We start from the raw sequence: 23,568 nt of genomic DNA, 5'->3' as shown, positions 1-23,568 counted from the left end.
CACATTACATCTAATAGCACATCCTTGGCAGCTCCAATGTTGCTAACACTCCCCTTGTCATTTCTTGGATACACGGTACCAAGCTGTCTTAAGTAAAACAGGAAAAAGTGCGCCCACCTCCATATTCTGTGACGAGCCTATCCCACACAAAACCCCAAAAACAAAATGCATCAACGACATTCTTCTCCTGAATCTGTTTGTGAAGATCAGTTCTCAAACATTCGTGACTTTTTCTCATATGGTTGTTAATCGACAAGGAATTTTTGCCACTGCTATTCATTCTCTACAGCACAAAACATTCAGTACATCTCTCTGTGTTACCTTGCAGTACCACACTCAAGTCCATCTCAGGATTGGACGTCTTTCTCTGTTAATTCCTCTGAGCCCTGTCACACAGCAGACAGAGTCAGTGGCACCTAACTCTTATCAGTATCTCAAGTCCTCCGAGGCCTCTGTTCTGCCTATGCCTCTACCTGCCACATTACACCTCATTTCCCCAGTATCACATAGGTTCGCCCTCACCGCCTTGGCAGCACCTAATAAATACTTCAGACTTTGGACTGTAATGTGGGGATGTATGGGTTTCTTTAGTCCTGCAGCAAGTCTGGAACTAGTGGAGAACAGTAAATTGAGTGTGTGTAGTTCCTTAATCTACTAAGCAGAGATATGCAACTGTTTACTCTGCCGCTCTATGTTTTCAGCAGTGGGAAGCAGCTGTGCTCAGCCTCTACTCAGTTACTTTTTGCCCCGGCCCGTCCCTTTTTTCTTACCCAATTGGCACACCATTGATGCTATCCTATTTTTTGTCTTCTTCTACCTTGAGCAGGACCAGATCTATAATCTTTGCCACCATTACATATCGCACATCTCTTCACTCTGTGTTCTCCCAGTACCAGTTTCCACAACTTTGCCGTTAGAAGTAAGCTCCGTTGTTCTCACTCGACACTTGACTGACGTGTCTGATATATCACTCTATTAACATGTTGCAGCTAACCACACAATTCGTACACTGAACAGATAGTTAGGAAAACGGAACAATCAAACAACCAACAAGATCACAAATTGCACGTAAAAAGGGTGAGATGGGGGGAAAATTGTGTGGTCATTTATGTTGCCAGATGAGGGGGGGGGGGGGGGGGGGGTATTGTGTGGTCATTTATACTGCCAAATGCAAAGACTCTCCGTCATTGTTACGGGATCTTTTCTGCACAGCATCCACGACATACATTAGTACCTCCAACTTTTGAGATATTCACTGATGTGAATGGGATACCTTCCTAATATCATGTCAGACCTTCTTTTGCTGGGTTAATGCAGCAATGCAATATGGCCTGGACTCAATAAGTCATTTGAAGTCCCTTGCAGAAATACTTAGGCATGCTGCCGCTATAGCAGTCCATAATTGCGAAAGTGTTGTAGGTGCAGGATTTTGCGCAGAAACTGAGCCCTCGATTATGCCCCATAAATGTTTGATGGAATTCAAGTTGATGATCTGGGTGGCCAAATCACTTGCTCTAATTATTCAGAATGTTCTCCAAACCAGTCACAAACAACTGATGTCCCATGACATGGCACACTGCCATTCATAAAAAATCACTGTTTGGGACATGAAGTCCATGAAAGGCTGCAAATGGTCTCCAAGTAGTTGAACATAACCATTTCCAATAAATGATCACTTTCAGTTCCATGTAAACACAGCCTGTACCATTATGGAGCCAGCATCAGTTTGCACAGGCACTATTGTGCTGATAGCAACACACTGGTCATCTGAAGCCATTGAGGTCCCTCACTGATTTCTGCAGTTAATTCGCCTGTTACCATTGACAACTCTATGCAAATGCCGTTGCTCTCGCTCGTTAAGTGGAGGTCGTCAGCCACTGCGTTGTCTGTGGTGAGAGATAATGCCCTTCTACACCTTGTGTACATGATACTACCACCCTCTGTATATCTCATATCGCTACCCAATGACTTTTGTCACCTCAGTATACGGGCCCATTCCTGAAACTTATACTAAGCTGTGTATCTTAGTGCTGCAAGTTCAGATATCAGTCCGTTTTGTAAAGTCCCTGTTCTAACAAATTAACCTTTTCCTTCTACTTGTTAGCCGACTGAATTCGTACTACATGATCATTCAGCAGTTCGTACCCTGTGGCCACTCTTCAGCTTAGTCCTCACAAATCTTGCCCCCAAATCACGGGAAAATTAACTCAGTGAAATGGAGACAACAATATCCTTCCACAGTTTGTAATCCCTGTATTCCGTCCCCCATATCCAACAGCCCCTACGAACACCTGGCTTCAGCTCTAAGCTAAGCATGGGAACTTAAATGTGCAATGTTTTTGATTTCCAGAAAAACTACCATAAGACAAGCCAGTAGTCACGTCCTTTAAAACCGTTCACAAAAGCATCCTTCCCTTTTTATTGTGCTAATCCATCACACAACCAGTTCTGTTTCCCTTAGTGGCACATATTTTTCTCCTGCACTACGCAGGGTGGGTCAGAGAAATTTTCCACCCAGACTAGATTGAGTAGCACTGACTGCTGCATTACATGGCAAAAGCGTAACCTGTCACAACACCCTACCTTTACATCTGGTATGCTGAGTTGACATCCCATAAGCACTGGAGAGCTTGGATGCGCAATTCTCCAATCACTGGAGTTGACTCCACATTGACGGAGCATCCGATGTGCTGTTGAAAGAACAGATACAGCATCTCATGTTACAAGAGTCATCTCCACACTTATAACTTAGCTCCATGTGAAGACAGCTTGTGTTGTGTCTTTCGTTGCTGCACGACTGGCAGACCTGGGATGTTTCCAAATTTTAGTAATACTACCTGATTACTGCTAAAAACGTAATTGTTGCAAGAGGTTGAAAAGTCTGTCTCTGTTCTACTAACTCTGGCCATCCAATGTAGACCTGTTCTACTGCTGAGGGTACCATCCCTGACTGACAGAATGTGACTGCATGACTATGCTTTGAGATCAAGAAATTCCTGGCATCACGACAGCTGCTATCTCTACTGAGTTACTACACATTATCACGATGTGCTGCGAGTTTGGCGTCTTGTCTTTCCTGATAACAGCTGCTTTGGGAACACAGCCTTTCCATGTTCAGCCTGCCTCTTCAGCCATACTATTTCAACATCTATCAAAATTCCTGCATGCACAACTTTACATGCAGGTTATGGCAAAGACCAACCAGATACTTTTCCAAGAAAAAGAACGTCACCTGCCAAATATAGCCATACAATTGTTGGACTGCGCACCTAATCTGGAACATTCTGGTCAGATATACATCCTCTGTCCCCTACAGGATATCGCACAAATAATTAAAAACATCAGGGGGCAATTACGCAGTGACACTGACCATGTTCCATAAAGCAGGGCAAAGCCAGCTTGGTTTAATGTCAGCAGTCATGTTAAAAAAATTGTTTGGGACACACAGTTATCACAATGCCAAACACTGGAATGCTGCTACTCACTGTTAACATCACTCGCTTAGAATGCAAAAGCACCTTCGCTCAAGAGAAAGTGCAATCAACTTACTCAGAAGGTAACTTGCTCACCAATATCCAGAAACTTAAGATAGTAGTTACCAAACTGGTGTGACAAGAAAATTTTGTAAAGACCAATAAACTTGACTTGTTGCTAGTTCAGGGACAACTTACAAATTCACCACATTGTTGACCTTGGTCCAGGCTATGCAAATTATGTCCTACAACACACATAAAATCCAATTACAGGTAAATAACTTCATCACTAGCATTCAGTTAGGGTTACATCATAAACTCTGCCCTAATTTAACCCCTGTTGAAGTATTTTTCCACTTGTTAGCTAATATTAACGTCCAGCTTACAGCCCGGCTACAAATGCTCTATCCCACTACAGAATCATTCTTACCCCATTATTACGTTGCTGTTAAGGTGCAACTAGTCCATCGTAATAATAACCTTACAGCAAAAATACATCTGCCTATATCCTCTTTTAAATGAGAGTTAAAAAGTTCATCACAGTTTGCAACAGCTGGCAGTATGTCATCCCTGAGTTGCTGTCCACGATCACTGTTTGCTATGACGCTACACTTATCACTGAATCATAACACATCACACTGACTGACAGTGGTTGGTTGGTTGGTTTGGGGAAGGAGACCAGACAGCGTGGTCATCGGTCTCAACGGATTAGGGAAGGATGGGGAAGGAAGTCGGCCGTGCCCTTTCAGAGGAACCATCCCGGCATTTGCCTGGAGTGATTTAGGGAAATCACAGAAAACCTAAATCAGGATGGCCTGACTGACAGTGGGTTACTATTCAGTAGCTCATGGTGTGATGTAATCACATCCACTAACAAACTTTCTGCCCAGCTACAGTACACACTTACTACATGTCGGGACCCATTTTTGTTATATTTTCCAGGTTTACTGTTCGAGATAAGTCACCATGAGATCTTGTCAGCGCTGTCAAACATTACCAGCACCCACTTGCTATTATCAATAGTTCAGCTAACAGATCGGAGAATGGACAGATCAGTTTAGACAGCGCTGTATCAGATACTGCTGACTCCCACCAGCAAAAGACAATGCTCACTGTCACGCTCCCACTTACTGTCTCTTCACTTTTAGCCATATTTCCACTTTAAGTAACTGTAGAATTTCCACACAATAAATGTTTTTGCAGTTCTCTACATGTGGCTGTCCCTGAACCTCACTCTGCAGTTACCTATCATGAAGAGAGTTTGCTTTAATAAAGAATCTGCAACCTTAAACTTTGATCTAGTATGTATAAAGTTTTCACATTACCTATTAACTTCATTTTTACTCTGTTACCGTATGTCGTGCTAACCTTCTATTTTATTATAATAAGAGAGATCCTTCCTATGGACTCAGGCATCCAAGTTCTCAATAAATCCTAGCATGAATTTAAGCTCATAGTTGTTAATGATCAAGTTTTAATATGTGTGACAATCATAACTGCTTTCACTATTCTGATGCATGAGCAACATGACCATTTCAAAAGAATGTTATGTACAACACATACTAAATCATGCTTAATTTGTGTTGTATCACTGTCATGTTTATATGGTGTTTTCTTGGTAGCTTCAATTAGTCACTAAAACTTTGAGAAGTAACAACCTTATCAGCAATTTTTAAACTCTCTCTGGGACACTTGTAACCTCAATTGTCTTGCATTTTTATGTTTTACAATTAATTGTCCCTCTTCTGCTGCCTCATTATATTTTAGTTAAGCCTTGTGAAAGATCAGTTTTGAATTTGATTCCAATTTGTTTCTCAGTGAATCTCACCAAGCTTTGTAACATCTCTTCAACCATGGCCCTGGGTTTTACTTGCTATTTTGGGATAATCTGTGATTAGATTCGCATTACAAGATCAACCTATGAACTTGTTTGTGGAATGGTGTGTTAGCTTGTAATGCATTCATTTAGGATAATAGGATGAAATGTAATTGACTTTTTCGAAGCTTTTTAGGGAGGTTGCACCCATCAGTTTTTCAACAAAAAGGAAATCACTCTCCTTTTCCATGCCTATAGAATTTTGTAAAACCTCCACTTAGTACCCACAGTCATACTATCATAACAATCCTCCAAGGCCCCCTCTAATGTTATTCATATGAGTGTTGTGCCAGCGTCTTAGCTCTGCAGTCCTTAAAAAGGCCAGTCGCAAAAACAAAATATCCTCTTCTGCGAATTTTTTGTAAGCTAATCTGGCAATTTTGGCCAACTAGGCCCACGTTACCCTTACCTATTCAGTCCCAAACATGGGTCATCCGGCCACTATATATGGTTTATGGAACGGGGCAGCATGTGCAGATTGCCTAGCCAGTAAGGGGGATATCGTGAATTTTTACCGCTAAATTTTCAGTCACCTAAATTTTCGTTTGTAGTATTCAAGCAACAACTATTGTGGCTTACATGCTGAATACAATCCTCTCCTCAGCAGAAGCTGTTTGTTCTCATAAAATACATCATGTGATAGCTGCAGAACTCAGCCAGCATGTCGGACCATGTAAGGATGCTCTCTCTGGTTCTGGCCTCCTGCAAAGCAAGACTTGCAATCTCTCCTCTTTCTGTCTCCTGACTGCTCTCAGACAACGTTCCTCTGCAAAACGACATCTTACTATGACCGCTTTGACTGGTTAATGGTCCGTCTTTCTATCATGAGTGCACCCAACTGTATTCCATACTGTCAGAATATAGGAGAATGATTTTAAACATGTATTTCACTTCTAAAAGTGCTTCCTTTGGCTACCTACATCTCTGGACATCCTGTGGCAAACTTCCAACACTTGCACAATCACATCTATCTCCTGCCGTACGTCTCAAAGTACTTGCTTACCTTAGTTTTACTCCTAAATATACCAGGAGAAGATGGAGGAAAAGAATGACTAGATGACAGAAAATCAGCAAAAAGACAAAAAAGACAAGAGAAAAGAAAAAGTGTGGATTTGACAGCAAGCGCATAATACAGAATTTAGATCACACACTTTATTTTAAAATTACCACCAAGAATTTCACTACCCTTTCATTACTACTTTTATATTAATATCTAAAGCTATTTTAAAATACCCAGTAACCACGTTAGGGCTCAAAACTTAATTTAAGTAAATAATCTGTAACCTCTTAATGCCTGAATAAATTTCTAGAAAAAAAAATAAAATCAAGAATTGTGGCACTTAAGAGGTACCCAAAACGCTCGAGAGAGTGCAGCACTGGTAAGAAACATTGGTATCTGTAAGTGCAGTCAGCACTTGCCAGCACTGGACTCAAAAACTGTTATCTTTCAATTCATTAACACAGCAGTGGTATGATGTGAATTCGCAACATTCGGCATTAGGGAATTAAAATATGAAATTTTAGTTAACACGCTTCTTGACTTTTAAACAGCAGGGAATGCACAGTAAGGAAAAACTGACAAAAGACAGGTAACTACCTTACGATAGCTGGCACTGGATTTTGCACTGGGGCAATCGGGGTCTCCATAGCTGCTGCAATAGGTGCCACCATCGATGTGTCCATCAAAGGTGGACCAGGCATGGGCATAAAAGGAGGCGGCATAAAGCTCGGTGGAGCAGGAGGCGGTGGCGGCAGCACAGGTGGGCCACTCGCAGGAGCCATCGCAGGGCGCATCACCGCTGTAAATACAACCGGTAAAGCGACAAGACACAAACTGCCTACAATGTTTCAACATTCTATGAGAAAACATTATAGTACAAAATACACATAGTAAAGTCACACATAGTAAAGTCACACCTTTACGCACACATGCACGCGCGCACACTCACACACACGTGCACCGGTATGAAGTGAAAATTACAGTCAGGTGCTTCCCACAGCCATTATTAAGTGTTAGGTGGAGACATCCCACAGCAAACATGACTGCTGATGTTGTTTCACTGGTACTGAAGGCTCAAAGAACACCCAGGTACAAGACCCATCTTTATCCACACTCCCAGCACATCAAATTACAATATCATCACAGGTGTGTCCTACCATACCAGAAGCGGGGCCCACCAGTGAAAGCAGTCATGTTGGTACCATCTTTGCTGTAACTTCAAAGACTTTCATGTGAGTGCAGCCACCAACCAGCAGATGAACGGCCACCTGTAGACTGTGGCCAAGAGCAAATTATCAGCAAGTGGCAAAACCTGCTGTTCAACACAAAGTGCTACATTCAATGGTTGCTTCACAATTTGTGCCAAACTGAAAACTAATGAAGCACTATGATGTGATTCTGTGAGTAGGAGAAATTATATAGGAATTGTGTAATAAAAAACATGACCATATTTTTAAACTGACATGTAAACTGGAGAACTTCCAAAATATTTTAAAAAGTGTCTAATAACACCAATACACAAGGAAACTTTGAACTCTAAAATGTGAAGCACATTGCACATTACGTCTATCATCACTCATATCGAAAACATTAAGACAAACAATATAATCAAATGAGCAATAAAACTGAACCAAATTCAGTTGAACACCACTCTGGATTTTGATGGAACATACATACAAGGGAAGCAATATTAATGTTACAACAGGTTACAGACATACTGCTGGACTTTTTTTTTTTAAGAAAAAATGCTATTTTATTTGTATAACTAGAAAAAAACCCTACATAACATGAACTGGAATATGTTCATGATAATTATGTCTAGTATTGGTTTACATTTTAGAGACAGACAAACAGTATACGATTTGTATAAAAACCTAAGCTGCATCACATACACAACGGTGAGGTACAAGAGGCACACACACAGGAAGAAATATGTCAGGAACATAGCTTGTCACCAGCGTAGTTCAACTTATATTTTGAGAAAGGCACTGGGGAATGTAAAGAGGATGTGGAAGGGGTAAAGTTTAATGAAGTGGAAATTAAAATTATAAGACTTGGTGACAAGACAGCTGCCATTGAGGAGAATGAAGAGAAACAGGAAAAATGGAACAAGAATGAACAAAATGTTGAAATAAAAGTATATGGCAAAAATTAATAAAAAAAAGGCCATATGAAACATCTAAAATATTGCAGTAAACACTGGAGTTACCAATACACCACTCACACCTGTTCGTAAAAACCTTGAATTATTTACCACATAAAATCACCACAGATGGCAAAAGTTCAACTGACATAAAGCAGAACTCCACAGGCAAAGGTAGCTTATTGCGAAGCAAAAGGTGCTACTTATATGAGTCACCTAAATGTGAATACCCAAAAGGGATATATTATGGACTTTTTCTGAGTGTAGCCTTGTGTGATTCAGTAACATACACCATTGCTACAAGTGACATGAGATGTCATGGGGCATTTGAAATGTGATGCTGGAGAAGGATAGGAAAGATCCTGTGGAAAGCAAAGCCAGAAGTGAAGAAATTCTTAGAATGGGTGAAAAAACAATATAGGAAAGAAGAGATCAATTAACTGACCGTATCTACCAACACATTAGATTTCTAGTTAATGTAAAATGAAAGGATGATTCAAGGCATGAGAGGAAGAGGAGGACATTATGAAGACATTGGCTCATATAAGGAAATGAAAGGTCTAAGAGTAAGCAAAGAGAAGTGGAGTAGAAGAACTGCCACCAACCAATCTTCGGATTGAGATGACAATATGAAGATACTCTTATGACTTTTTCCTGCATACTTAATTGTGTTTAACCTTTCTCCTCTTACCATTGTGTCACTTCTTTTTCCAATGGTTTCCCTGTTAGTGTACCACCATAAATACTAAGAAGTGTCTGTGGTAAACCACTCTCTTGTCTAATACCACTCTCCACACCCATTTCACCTGTTTCCTCATTGTCGATATTTCCTATCACTTTTTTATCCTACAGTCTTTTGTCCTTCCACTCTACTACACCTTTCAAAGTCTTTAGGACACTGGAGTTCACACTATTAAATACCTGAACAGATGTGCATATCCTGAAAGTTCACACATTCTTTACCCATAATCATCATATACCCAATAGGGCCTTGTGTTCTTTACACTTTTCTGGATTGATACTGATCCTCCCCCATGTTTTTCTCAATTTTTTTCCTAATTTTCTGAGTACACACAACATTTGCAAAGCAGTATACGAAACTAACTGGCCCATAATCTTTGCATTCTTTGGTTTCATGTTTCTTTGGTAAAAGAACTACAACAGTTTTAACCAAATCCTAAAGTCAAATCTCCTCATTATATCTTCTACAGATAAGATTTGCCAGTCTGGATATTGCTCCATTTCCAAGGCCTTTATAACTTCTGTCAGTATTTTATAATAGCACATTTCTTTCCCCTTTCTGAGATCCATCATGGTCCTCGCCCCTTCACATCTCAATATCTCTGGTCCATGTTTCATTTTGTAATATTCCTATTCAGACTCTTATCTTAGTTACATAAGATGTCCTTGAGCTTCATGTAATTCTTTTACATATTTCTTCCACACCCATTTGTTCTCTTCTTCACGTGCTCTTATCTTCTCATTTTTATTGAGTGTGTCTTTTTGTATATTTTTTTTGAATCTTTGTTCATTAAGTACTTAACTGCTTTGTACTTTTCTTCTAATACCTTGCATTTCCAATAATCCAATCTCCTAACAGTAACTTTTCTTCCATTCGTCTTTAACCTGATTAATTTAATATTCAGTTTTCTCAATCCCCCCCCATACCTTTTCTACTGAATATTCATTCTTCCATTTTCTACATTCTATTTTATTAACAAACTTGATATAATTCATTCTTACCCTATTTACTTTTTCAGTCTCTTATTCTAAGGGTTCCAGAAAACATACTCCATTTTTATGATAGACATACTTTCTGCTAAATTTCCCAGTCTTCCTTCAGTGCTTTCCAGAGAGGGTCGTAGATCCTCCAGTGTTCAACTTAACTACATCCCATTTTCTTAGCAGTTATATTCTTTTTTCATACATCTGCTCTCACAAAGTTGTGATCTGTATCAGCTGCAGGGACTGTTTTCACCATTTCAATAATGGTTATGAACCTCTGATTGGTTATAAGTAAGTCTATCTAATATCTTGCTCCATCACTAGGAGCTTTACATACATGCAGACTTTGATGATGATTCAAAGCCATGTGTTTGTAAGCTAGATATCAAAGAGACCACTGAAAGCTATTGGCTTCTCATCCTTTCGTTTCTTTTGCCAAATCTATGTTCTCCAACTACATTCTTCTGTTTATGCCACAACTCCATACTATGCTATTCCAGTATCCTATCACTACTGTAGCTTTTACTTGTCCCTTTCCTTTGTCTTGCTAGATTTTTTGCTACTTGTTCATATATCTATATCACCAAATGGCTAACCTGGTTCGTGGTTCAGTGGCCCAATAGCAGGCTGTCTATCTAAAGGCTTCCAGGGGCAACAAAAAATTTGATTTTCAATATTTCAAGTAATTATAGATCGAAATTAAAAATTTAATATGCCATCATAATCTGCTAATTCAGAGGTATAATCTAAACATTAAGGATTTAACATGATAAGTATTACAGTTAAGGACACTATACCTCAATACAGTGTAGCTCACAACACGCAAATTACCCAGAATTTATTCATTCAGTATGTGAGAATGAGAGCACTTAACGACTTCTGACAAAATTTACACATAACTTCAAACCTTTAAAAAATTGTTTCTCACTGACATCCCCAAAAAATAAAGAAAGGATCAAAGTTTATCACTTACTACATTTCTGCTATTTATGGAATAAAACTGTAGCAGCAGGCATGAAGTTTTAAAGAAGTTTTAACTTATCACTTCTTTACTACTAACTCCACTCAGAACACATTTTACAGACAGTACACACATATTCCACTGAATCTAACTACAAAATTATGTCACTGTATGACAAATAGTTCAGGAGATGTAATATCATTAACATCGAGATGTGTGAAAAACTACTTTTGCTTAAAACAGAGTGCAAATTACCCAGGATATTTTTATCCAGTGTTTCATAATGAAAGCACTTAGCAACTTCCGACAGACTTCTAACACAATTTTGAATCTTTTCTAAATTTTTGTTGTGTGTATGTTTAATGACCAATATTCGACACACATTAACTCATCTGTAAAATAATCAGGCATCTGAAGCTATTTTATACATGGGAGTTTACTGATTTCTACTATTCAGTATCTAGATTTCCATTTAACATTGAAACACTTTAACTAGACACTGCAAATAATACTGCATTTTGTTTACTTTTTGAATAAATATTTGCACTTATTTTTCAATTTTATTTCCTCTAAGCATATCTCATATGAGAACACATTATGAAAATATTACTATCGTGAGAAAATTTTATTGGAGACTTCTAATTGTTACAAGTACCGAAACCATAAAAAAATCTGTGGGAACTGACAATGCAACACCTGCATATTTAAAGCAGACACAGAAACAGTAAAGCTAATACTTCTCACAGTGAAAATTTGGAATGACTGGAAACTGACTGAGGGCATAAGGAAAGAGCTAAAAGTGAAGATTACTAAGAAATAAGCAGGGTGTAGCAGTATCCATCATCAGCCTCATATTCGAACAAAATGTGGAATGGCAAAATTTTAATGTTGACCTTTACAGATTGTGAAAAGCATTGCATTACCTGAACAGACATGTTACATGAAGGACTACAAAAATATGACAGACCACCAATTTCAGCTGAGTTAATTTGTGCCATGTGTATGTTTTATTCCCAGTACATATAGTGCCAGGCAAAAAACAGAGCAAAGGAGGTAAGTTCTGGCTCATGCTTGTACTGAGTATAGATGAAAGTAATGATAGTTGCCTCCTCCTCCCAACAACAAACTGTAAGCAGCACCCATGATGGATCAGAACCTACTTTGTGAGCTACTTCACTACAAGGAAATAGTATCACACAGAACTCACAGAGACTACGACGTAGTATTTGTGACCCCTACAGGACTCTCACATGAGTGATATACCACAGGCAATCTCAGCAGCATTCCCATGTGCAATCGGACTACTGCTTGCTTAGATGATGCCCAATCAAGTAATTCAAATAATTATTTCAAAAACCACTGAAAAATGAACTGCAATCGCTATGTTTAGCAGCAGTGATTGATGATTTCCACATTTCAACCAATACCACATTTCAACCAAACAGAAACAACAGGTATTGAAACTTATTAAACTTGTTCCATCTATTTCTCTCCCCCTGTATCAGATGTTGGAATGTAAACAGAATGGATCAAAATACCCATCTTAACTGCAGGCATCTCTGAAATATGTAGATGGGGATTGCCCTTAGAACATATCCCTCAATCCCACAATTGTCCTGGCCTCTATCTGGTAGTACTCCAATCAACTCCCCTTCCCCCCACCATCATCTGTTCTCAAAATCTCTTCACACATCACACTATTCAGTTCACATATTCCTTCACCCGTAAGTACACTCACAAAGTTCTCACACAGTCTTGTTCTTCTATTGTATCCTGTCCCCTCCCCTTAAAACTACTTCCCTTCCCTCTCCACCTCCATATTCATTTCACATTTCACCTAACATAATTCCACATTTCAGATGGACCACAATGCTGGGACAATGTAGTGATCTCTCTCTCTCTCTCTCTCTCTCTCTCTCTCTCTCTCTCTCTCTCTCTCTCTCTCTCTCCCCCCTCCCACCCCCGCCGTGTGTGTGTGTGTGTGTGTGTGTGTGTGTGTGTGTGTGTGTGTGTGCTCATTATCAAAAATAGCATGGCAAGAGAAAAGACCAAATAAAAATGTGAAGACAGCCACAAAAAGCCCATTTGTGGATTTGCCCAAGGATAAGATGCACCCGAGCACTAGCTCTAAATGTGGAAAAATGTATGTTAATGTGGATGAGTAGGAAGAACAAACCTGTAATCTTCAGTTGCAGTATTACTAGTGTCCTGCTTGACACAGTCAAGTGTTTTAAATATCCGGGCATAAAGTTGCAAAACAATATGAAATAGAATAAGCATGTGAGAACTGTGGTTGGGAAGGCACATGGTTGACTTCGGTTTATTGGAAGAATTTTAGGAAAGAGTGGTTCACCTGTAATGGAGACTGTATATAGGACACTGATGCAATCAAAGCAATACAGAGGTGGGCTGCTAGATTTGTTACCAGTAGGTTCAAACAACACGTGTTACAGGACTGCCCGGGAACTCAAACAGAAATCCCTGGAGGGAAGGCGATGTTCTTTTTGAGAAAATTTAAAGAACCGAAGTTTGAAGCTAAGTACCTGACAATTCTACTGCCGCCGACATACATTACCCAAAAGAACCATGAAGACAAGATTTGAGAAGTTAGGGGTCATATGGAGGCATACAGACAGTCATTTTTCCCTCACTCTATCTGCAAGTGGAACAGGAAAGGAAATGAATAGTAGTGGTACAGGGAACCCTCCGTCATGCACTGGTGGCTGTGGACGTAGGGGTAGAGGTAAACCTGTAGAGGGCAACACATGATAATTACTCAGGCATGTGCATCTTTCCAGGGTTTTAAAAGAGGAATTAAAATTGCCTATCGCCACCAGTCGTGAAAGTGACCTGATGCCCAAATGACATTAAAAAGGGTGCTTCATTCCGTGAGATGCGGTAGCACACTATAATGGATCACATTGGGACCAGGGGACATGCCACAATCTGCAGACAATACAGAATCCAGCTCCCACATGAAAAAGGGCAGTTGCATTCCTCACCAATGGTGGACCCAAAGACACAACTGCCCCTCTCAGCAACCACTCTTTGCTTACCAGAAAGTTGGATATTGACAGATGGTAGCAATAACAGTGGCAAAATAGGTTGCCATAGTCAGCAATGTCTTGCACGCTGGTTTGGAGACAGTCATTCAGCAGCACAGCTGCCACTGGGCACCCATCCCATTTGTCACCCATACACCTATGCTCTTCGTAGAACATTTAATTTTGGTCAAGAATTGCTGCCACAATCTCTTCTTCCTCTATCGAATAATCCTGCGATATTTAGCTCTTGGCACCTGAAAAGCTGCAAGGTTCTCTGCAGTTGGAAACACTTGAATCTACACAGAGCCACCTGTCTGGCTCTGACTGCACAATGGCAGTCGTCAGTCCACCAACGTGCAGGCAACCTTTTCAGTTGTCCTCATAACTGCAGAATTAATGCTTCAGTGGTGTGGTAGTTCATTTGGGTAATATGATCCCCCATTTCTGGGCACTGACACAATGTTCAAACTCAGCAAGGGAGCTGTGAAGCGTACAATCTACCCTACTGAGTGGCCATTGCAGCAATTTTCTGTGGTCACCACTCCATCTGGTAGGTGAATCCAGGTCAGGAGGAAATCACTGTTGTGCAAGTCATTGACTTGAGGAGCATGGGCTGGAGAGCAAAGTGAGAGTGATAACAAAGAATGAGCCTGTTGCAGTGCAGAAGTGCATGCTCGGACCCGTATTTGGCAAATATGCACATTAAGACAAAAGAAGCCTCTCAATTGCCTACCACAGGGGCAGGTATAGCAGATTCCCAAAGCACGATGTGTGCATTAAAATCAGCACAGAGGATGAAGGGGTGGGGACGCTGACGAGGAAGATTGTGGAGAGCCACTTTGTCAAGCGTGTCATATGGGGGCAGAGGGAACACACGGTCAACAGATAACACAAGTGGACAGACACTGCAACTGCTTGTAGGCTGGCCATGAAGGTGAGAGGGAAGGAGTGGTAGGCATTTGTTGACAAAAATAGCCACCCCTCCTTCAGCTCTGTCTTCACCAAGGTTGTAGTTTTTTTGTGGAGAACACAGCAATGTAGCAAATGGGTGTCAGAACATTTGAAATGAGTCTCCTGAAGACATATACACATTGGTCTACCCTAAGCCAGCACACTCAGTTGCTCCACATGCCATCAGAGCCCCACTTGCCAAGGTGAGCCATATACGACTGAGTTGTGGGGGGTTGCCTGCTAAGACTGTTCCTCCTCAACAGCTACACATCTCATTAGCGAGCAGCATACCTTGAGATTGAGGTATTTTACACAGGTTTTTATGATTCACACGATCCAGTTGGCTAAGCCAAGGTCTGCAGTCCCTGTGACACAGAACGTCCCACCACCATGCGACACACTGGTAGCTGAAGTGTGCCCGGGGCTTACAGTGAAAGAGGACTGATGGCACTTACCAGTCTCTAGCTCAGGAGCAATAGGATTGCCAAGTGCATAGGCATCAAACAAATGCTGAACCCCCGAGAACTATTCACATGAAATTAGTGTGTTTTCCAGTTCCCTAGAGGGACACTTGCAACTATTAGGAGCTTTCCTTTTGAGCATTCAAAAGGAAAATCTCAGCCTGAAATTGGAGAAATGCACGTTTACTGAACCACAAATTAATTATTTGTGCCACATAATTTCAGCTGAAGGAGTTCAACACAACCCACAGTTAACCAATGCAGCAAAAAACTTTTCTTCACCTTGTAATATGAAAGAATTTCCATCCTTTCTGGGCTTGACAAATCATCATCATCATCATCATCATCATGGCTTTGTACCAAAACATGCCACTACTGCCAAACCTATCACCAAATTGCTAAAGAAGGAAGTAGCATTTACACAGACCCCTGAGTGTGAAATGGCCATGTTAAAACTGAAAGACATTCTAAGCCAGTCACCCATTTTGATGTACCCTGATTTTGAGAAGCAATTTATACTCTCCTATGATGAAAGTGATTTTGCTGTTCAGTGTGTCCATAGTCAAGTTCATGGGGAATTTGAATGCTCCATTTGGTATGCAACTAAACAGTTAAATCTAGCTGATTTTAACTATAGCACAGCAGTAAAAAAGCAGTGAGCTCTACTGTATGGAGTACACTATTTCAAACGTTACTTACACAGGAGAAAGTTTATGGTTGTGACTGATCATGCTGCTTTATGGTTTGATTGGAGAAGGGACCAAACTACGCGGTCATCAGACCCCCCGACCTTGGAATAACTCGAAGAGGGAACTACAATGGCCATAAAATTACAAATGATTGGCAGAGAAGGAAGGAAGAAGGTGGAAGAAGAGAGGAGGGAAAGAAAGTAACTAATGACGAGCATGGAGGAAGAAGCACAGGTAGACAAGATAGACACTCAAGGTAAAACAGACCCCATAAGGAAAGGAGTGGGAAGGCAGAGGAAAAGTCGGTCGCAGGGTGGCTAAGATGGGACAGTCCAGTAAGAGGTGAACCACAGTCAACACTGATCCACAACAACAGAGAGGGGAGTCCTCACGAAGAAGGACATAACCGTGAGTCAGCCAAGTATGGCCGATGTGGGGCCAGCAAAAGATGACAGAGGCCTTACGAGAGGCCCGTAAGGAGGACTGCAACATAGTTGCAGACTCCTTTATCGCCCTGACCTTGTTTAGCGAAGAAAGAGTGTGCCATTCTGCATTCCAAAGTCCCAAAACCTGACAGCGTTATGCCGAGCGAAGGTCTATTTCCGGAATGCCAATAGCAAGAGATGGCCTGTTAGTAGCCAATTTAGCCAGTCGATTGGCAAGTTCATTGACAGGGATCCCAACATTGCCTGCGGTCCAAATGAAAACCACTAAGCATCCAAGATGATCAAGGAGAGAAAGGGAGTCCTGGATAGCTAGGACCAACAGGTGGCGAGGGAAGGACTGGCCGATTGCTTGCAAACTGCTCATGGAGTCACTACAGATAGTGAAGGACAGTCCTAAGCAGAAGCAGACATGGTCCAGTGCTCGCAAGATGGCTACCAATTCTGCAGTAAAAACACTACAGCCATCTGGCACGGAACAAAGTTCCATGTGTTTCGCATAGGTGTAAGCATAACCAATGTGACCAGCAACCATGGAGCCATCAGTATAAATCACTTCTGAACCCTGGAATGAACTGAGAAGACAGTAGAATTGGTGGTGAAGGGCCTCCGGAGGGACAGAATCCTTTGAGTTGATGGAGAGACCAAGACAGAGCCATGGCCAAGGGACGCACCATAGAGGGGTGCATGCATGAGCGGAGAAAAGAGGCAGTAAAGGGAAGTGCTGGAGATCAGAAAAGAGCAACTGAATACGTGCGGCCATGGTAAGCCCACATCGTGGCCGCCGCAACCGGAGGTTGATCTCCTTGTCTGGATAAAGGAGACCAGAATTAGGGTGCTTTGGGATGCAGCGAATGCGGAGCATGCAAGATATCAGCTGTTGCGGTGAAATCCCTGCCTCTGGGAGAAGGCTAATCACGGGGCTAGTCCAGAAGGCACCAGTCGCAAATCGTACCCCACAATTGTGGATGGGGTCTAGTGTCTGCAATGTCGAAGGTGATGCATAACCATAGACAGGACACCAATAGCCTAAACGAGACTGGACTAGCACTTCATACAATTGCAGCAGAATAGAGCAGTCTGCACCCCATGTGGTATTACACAGACATCTAAGTACATTGAGATGTAACCAGCACGTCCTGTTCAGCTGGCGAAGATGAGGGAGCCATGTCAATCGGGCATCGAAGACCAGATCCAAGAAGCGATGGGTGTCCGCCATTTCGAGGGATTGGTCATCGAGGAACAGGTCCGAATGGGGATGGACTGTACAGCGATGGCAGAAATGCATGACACACGACTTGGCCACTGAAAACTGAAAGCCTTGGGAGAGAGCCCAAGAATACACCTAGTAGATTGCCCCCTGTAGACGGCGTTCTGCAGCGCCCATGACAGAGGAAGTGACGTAGATACAAAAATCATCAGCATACAAAGAGGGGGACACTGTTGGCCCAGCACCTGCCACCAGTCCATTAATGGCTACAAGAAAGTGAGGGACGCTCAGCACGGAACACTGTGGAACCCCATTTTCTTGCCGATGGGAAGTGCTGTAGGAGGAACCAACTTGGACCCAGAAAGAGCGACATGAAAGAATGTTACACATAAAAATGGGCAGAGTGCCACGAAGGCCCCATTCGTGAACGGTGGTGAGGATATGGTGGCACCAGGTGGTGTCGTCAGCTTTATGCAGGTCAAAGAAGACAGCAATGAGGTGTTGCCGATGGGCAAAAGACTACCGGATAGCAGACTCCAGGTAGACCAAGTTATACACCGTAGAGTGGCCACACAGAAAACCACCTTGAGTCGGTGACAAAAGGTCACGGGATTCAAGGATCCAAAACAGCCGCCGACTCACCAGGCCATTCAAGGAGCTTGAGAGAGTTTTGGTAAGGCTAAATGGACGGTAGCTATCCAACTGAAGAGGTGGATTCCCAGGTTTCAACACTGGAATAACAATGCTTTCCTACCACTGGGTAGGAAATACCCCCTCACTCCACACATGGTTGAAAAGGGTCAGTATATGACAGTGACCAACCAGCAATACGTGTTGGAGCATTATGTATCCAATCCGGTCCAGAAGCTGTGTCGGGACAAAGGGCGAGGGCGCTGGCAAATTCCCACTCGCTAAATGGGGCATTATAAGGTCCAAGTAGTGAGAAACGAAAGACAAAGACAGTCGTTCCGAGCGCTCTTTCATCAGAAGGAGGAACATGGGTGGATACTGAGTCGATGCAGAGGCTTGGGCAAAGTGTTGAACAAAATGCTCTGCGACAAAGTCCGGATGGGTAAAGACAACACCACGCACAGAAATTCCTGCAAGGTCAGTGGGAGGATGATGGCAAAAAATTCGCCTGAGTTTTGCCCAGACTTGTGAAAAGGGGGTGTGCGGTCCTATGGCAGCCACATATCGTTCGCAGCAAATCTGTTTCTGAAATTTGATTAGGTAACAGGCCCAGGTGCAGAATCGTTTAAAGACCAGAAGGAGAGCAGTAGAAGGGTGCTGCTTGAAGTGTTGAAGAGCACTGCGGTGGTCTTTTATGACCGCAGCAATTTCCGGAGTCCATCAAGGAACCATCTTCCAACGGGGGGAACCTGAGGAAGAATAGATGGCTGAAACAGCTGCATAAAGAATGGAGGCAGTCAAAGTCTGTAGACTCATCAATGCTGCCATGTGGTAGTACAGGGGGGATGGTAGCAAAGGAGAAGGCACTCCAATCAGCTTTAGAAAAGGCCCACCTGGGAGGGTGACGGAGCAAGATACACTGAAGGAAGGTGAAAACAATCGGGTAATGATCGCTGTCATGTAAGATATCGTGGACACCCCACTGAAAGGAGGGAAGAAGGCCGGGACTGCAGATGGAGAGGTCAATGGCAGAGAAAGTGTCATGGGCTACACTAAAGTGAGTGGGAGTGCCAGAGTTTAGTAGACAGAGGTCAAGCCCTGCCAGAACAGCTTAAACTGTCCTGCCCAGAGCAGTAGTTGCGTGACTACCCAAAAGAGGGTTAAATATAGTGATTGGAGTGGCCAGATGGACCCTGATAGGAACTGCTTCCAGAGTGGTATGGAGGGGAACCCATTTACTAACAATGTCCTTGCGGACCAAGGTGCAAACATCACCAGAAGCCTGCAAGGGGCCAATTCGGTTCCGACAGAAAGCGTGGAACCAACAAAGGGTGGGGGAGTAAGAACTGACAAAATGGTTCTCCTGGAGAGCGATGCAAGCAGCAGTGTAGGAGGAAAGAAGGGGCTGCAACTCCGGGAGGTGATGCAAATATCCATTACAAGTCCACTGGAGGATTCTCAAGTTAGAGTCCAAATGGGAAGCGAACGGACCGGAGCCGGTCACGCCGTTGAGTCACCATCCGTCACCTATAAGGATGGGGTAATGTTCATATAGGTGGGGTCAGATTCTGTTGGTTCATTGGCTGGAGGAGGAGAAGGCGGCACCTCCGGGGGTACCAGAGGGGCCTTGCACTTGTTCTTGCGTTTCTGCTTCTTCTCTTGTGAAGAAAGAGAAGGGCAGACTGCAGTGAGGGCGGGCAAGGAATTACACCTGGTAATCTTGGCGCCCAAGGGCCATGGATCACGCAGCCGATGTGGAGCTGCAGATCGCCTTTCAGGGAGCTGCCGGGAAGAGTAGTCACAGAGGGAACTCCAGTAACGGCGGCTGCCAAAGAAGGGGAGCGCTTCTCCAGCAGGGGAGGGGGTGGGTATGGGTACTGATGGGGAGGGGGAGGGGGAAGAGGAGTGGGAGAGGGAGGGTGAGGGGGAAGGTGTGGGGCAAACGGAGCAGCGATAGGAAGAGGAGGGTATTGGAGGGGGAATGGATGTAACTGAATCAAAAGTAGATATTATTTTCTCTTCATGCTCCTGTGGGATTTTCTGAAATATTTTGCTTTTGGTTTGCATCCTAAGTCCATGACACTTAATAGACCTCTAGAACGAATCAACTCCACCCTTAAAGTCTGTTCTTCCACTGTAGCACTAGCTTACGAACGTGTATTTGAATTATTTTTGTATTAATTCCAATACCATTTTGACGGTGTCTGTGAACCATTTCAGTAAGTTGCCATTTTTAATTCAGTCCTCTATTTGCACAGTTAGGCTCACTCATTGTTATCAGTTCTCCTTTAATAGCCCACCAACCACGAATGTTTTTTTCTGTTGGTAGAGGGCGAAGTGCCGCTCAGCTGTTATGTTTTCAAGTTCTTCTCCATATGCTACTACCGTCAATTTATAGCCCACATCATGTGAATGTCTTTTATTTTTTTCCATCACGAAACTAACTACTAACAAATCACTTTCAGTTCAAGTATACTGGCGCAATAGACTGCAATGCCGCATCATAGGCTAGACAGTGTTCTGTTTTTGTGGTGGCGTGGCGTGAAGCAGACAGAGTTAGCAAGCACGTGAATCTCCGCAACTCATGTTCGTCGCATCGGTGCACTTCTGCTGCCAGTTGATTCCAATGCTCCCAGACAGAGATAGCTTTCCCACAGCATTGAACAGATGGCCATTTTTAAGACTGGCTTGAATTTTAAATAAAACACTGGACGCTTTTATATTAATTTCGGCTATAAAACGCACCTGAATTTTGTAGGAAATTTTTCGAAGAAAAAAGTGTGTCTTGTAGTCCGTAAAACTACAGAAGAAAGACAAGAGACATTTTACGATAAGTATATCAATAATTAATTTGATTCTAAAAGCAAACAACTGAAAATGAAATAAAGTCAGAAAGACTGAGAATATCCTGTTAAATATCAATCAAAGTAAACAGTAAAAATGCCACTGATTGTACTCAGTATAATGGAGAAATACGAAATAAACTGTAGATATTAGTTATTGACTACTGATGCCATTTTTAGCATCTAGCTTATGAAGTAATCGTGGATTGCCATGAAAAGAATGAGATCTTGCACATGAGTGCCACAAGGAATCCGTCAAATTTTGGATACATGACAAACGTAAAGACTGTAATATCAACTACTAGGCACGGGGTGGAGCTGGTCACACTTTCGACAAGCTTCGGTGTAAGTAAGTCGATCTAAGGTCTTGCATTCTTGAATCCATCTTTCTTTCACATACACCGGGCACACTGGCAAATGTGGAGGATGCTGCGCATTACAATTTATGCACACTGGCGGGGGAGCACAGGCACCCTCATGGAGTGGAGTCACCGCAGGGGGGTCATTGGTGCAGCAGAAAGACATGTGTCCAAACTGTAAGCATTTAAAGCATCTCATCGGTGGTGGAATGTAAGGTTTTACATCACACCGATACACCATCACCTTGACCTCCTCTGGGAGGGTATTCCCCTTGAAGGCCAGGATAAAGACACCTGTATCTGTGCGATTGTTTTTAGGGCCTCACTGTATATGGCAGATAAATCGAACTCCTCGCCACTCAAGGTTTGCACGGAGCTCCTCGTCAGTTTGGAGAAGAAGATCCTGGTGGAAAATGATAGCCTGTACCGCGTTCAAAGATTGGTGGGGTGCCACGGAGACTGGAATGTCACCGAGATGGTCACAAACACACAGGGCTTCAGATTGGGCAGCAGAAGATACCTTTACGAGCAAAGAACCGGACCACATTTTACTCATGGATTCCACTTCGCCATACTTGTCTTCAATCGTCTCCACAAAAAACAAAGGTTTGGTCATGGCTAAACTTTCGCCATCTATCCTGGTACAGACCAGATACTGAGGGAAAGGTTTCAACCCAAGCCAGCGAGCTTGACCCTCTTCCCAGGGTGTGGCCACGGAAGGGAAGGCCGAAGGATCAGAAGAAGGAGTGTCATGTCTTCTATCAGTTAGAAATGGCCACAGAATGGCCAGGATGATGAAGCTTTTGGCACTTCATGTGCAAGGCGTCTGCCCTAGTACCACTCACTCCGACCAGGGGCTTGCCCCGTGGGCACCACCCAGCCACAGCAAGGGCCATCTGGCACGGCGGCCATTGGCGGGAGTTCTGATGCCCCAAAGCGATGAGCATCAACTACTTGGCATAAACGAAGCATTAACAGCTCAGATACTAACAGTGTGATCCCAGTGTTGTCAGGGAGCTCAGCCAAGTGGGACTTAACAATCCCACCACACGGACTGACTACCATCTGGCGACCTAGCAGGAAGGGGCCAAGTTGCAAGGGGAAAAGGGAGGGGAGGGGGAGAGGAGCCTGCACCATTGAAACTAGGTTGGGAGTTCATCCCCAAATAGCTCACATTGAACGGAAAATGTTGGAAATGGAGGTCAAACCCCAATGGGACCAAAAACGCCAAAAAGCAGATGGAAACAGCAAAATAAACAATAGCACACCAAAACAAACGGGAGGATAGCCAGGTCGATATAAAGAAGTCCACCAAGAGGGAAAGGAGAGGGCAGGGAGAAAGGAGCAAGGACAGGGAAGGAGAGGAATAGGGACGGTAATGCAGCCTGGAAAAACGAAGGAGACTGCAATAGATCGGGGCCCCGTGCACGTGACACATGTATCCACAAAAGGGACTGTGAGTCCCCTGGGGGGATCATGCTGCTTTAATGACATTATAAGCCTCAAGGCTCCTAGTAGTAGACTGACTAGGTATGTCCTAAAGTTAAGCAAATATGATCACTCAGTAAAGCACAAACCAGGAAAGCTCCATCAAAATGCTGCCACCTCAAGTCGGATGGGATGGAATATATAGGTCAACAAAGTCCTGGTTGCTGAATTAGAGAAAGAACAGCAAGAGGACAAAAAATGCAAGCAATTTGCAGCATCACCAGACTTTATGGTAGTTAGTAACATCCATTATTGTAAAACACCCCTAGGTT

The 23,568-nt window shown here is 42.8% G+C and overlaps 1 protein-coding gene across 1 annotated transcript in view; it reads right to left on the bottom strand.

Annotated features, from left to right (window-relative positions):
* Window positions 1–23,568, bottom strand: part of LOC126416444 (RNA-binding protein 42-like) — a 351,434-nt gene that overhangs the window by 255,349 nt on the left and 72,517 nt on the right. Inside the window, exon 3 of the mRNA XM_050084170.1 lies at window positions 6,947–7,148. Within this exon, the coding sequence (XP_049940127.1) occupies window positions 6,947–7,148 (202 nt within the window). The remainder of the gene's footprint in view (window positions 1–6,946; window positions 7,149–23,568) is intronic.

The sequence above is a fragment of the Schistocerca serialis genome, chromosome 8 (genome assembly GCF_023864345.2).
Source record: "Schistocerca serialis cubense isolate TAMUIC-IGC-003099 chromosome 8, iqSchSeri2.2, whole genome shotgun sequence".
In the NCBI taxonomy this organism is placed as follows: domain Eukaryota; kingdom Metazoa; phylum Arthropoda; class Insecta; order Orthoptera; family Acrididae; genus Schistocerca; species Schistocerca serialis.
This window is presented reverse-complemented; position numbering and strand designations above follow the sequence as displayed.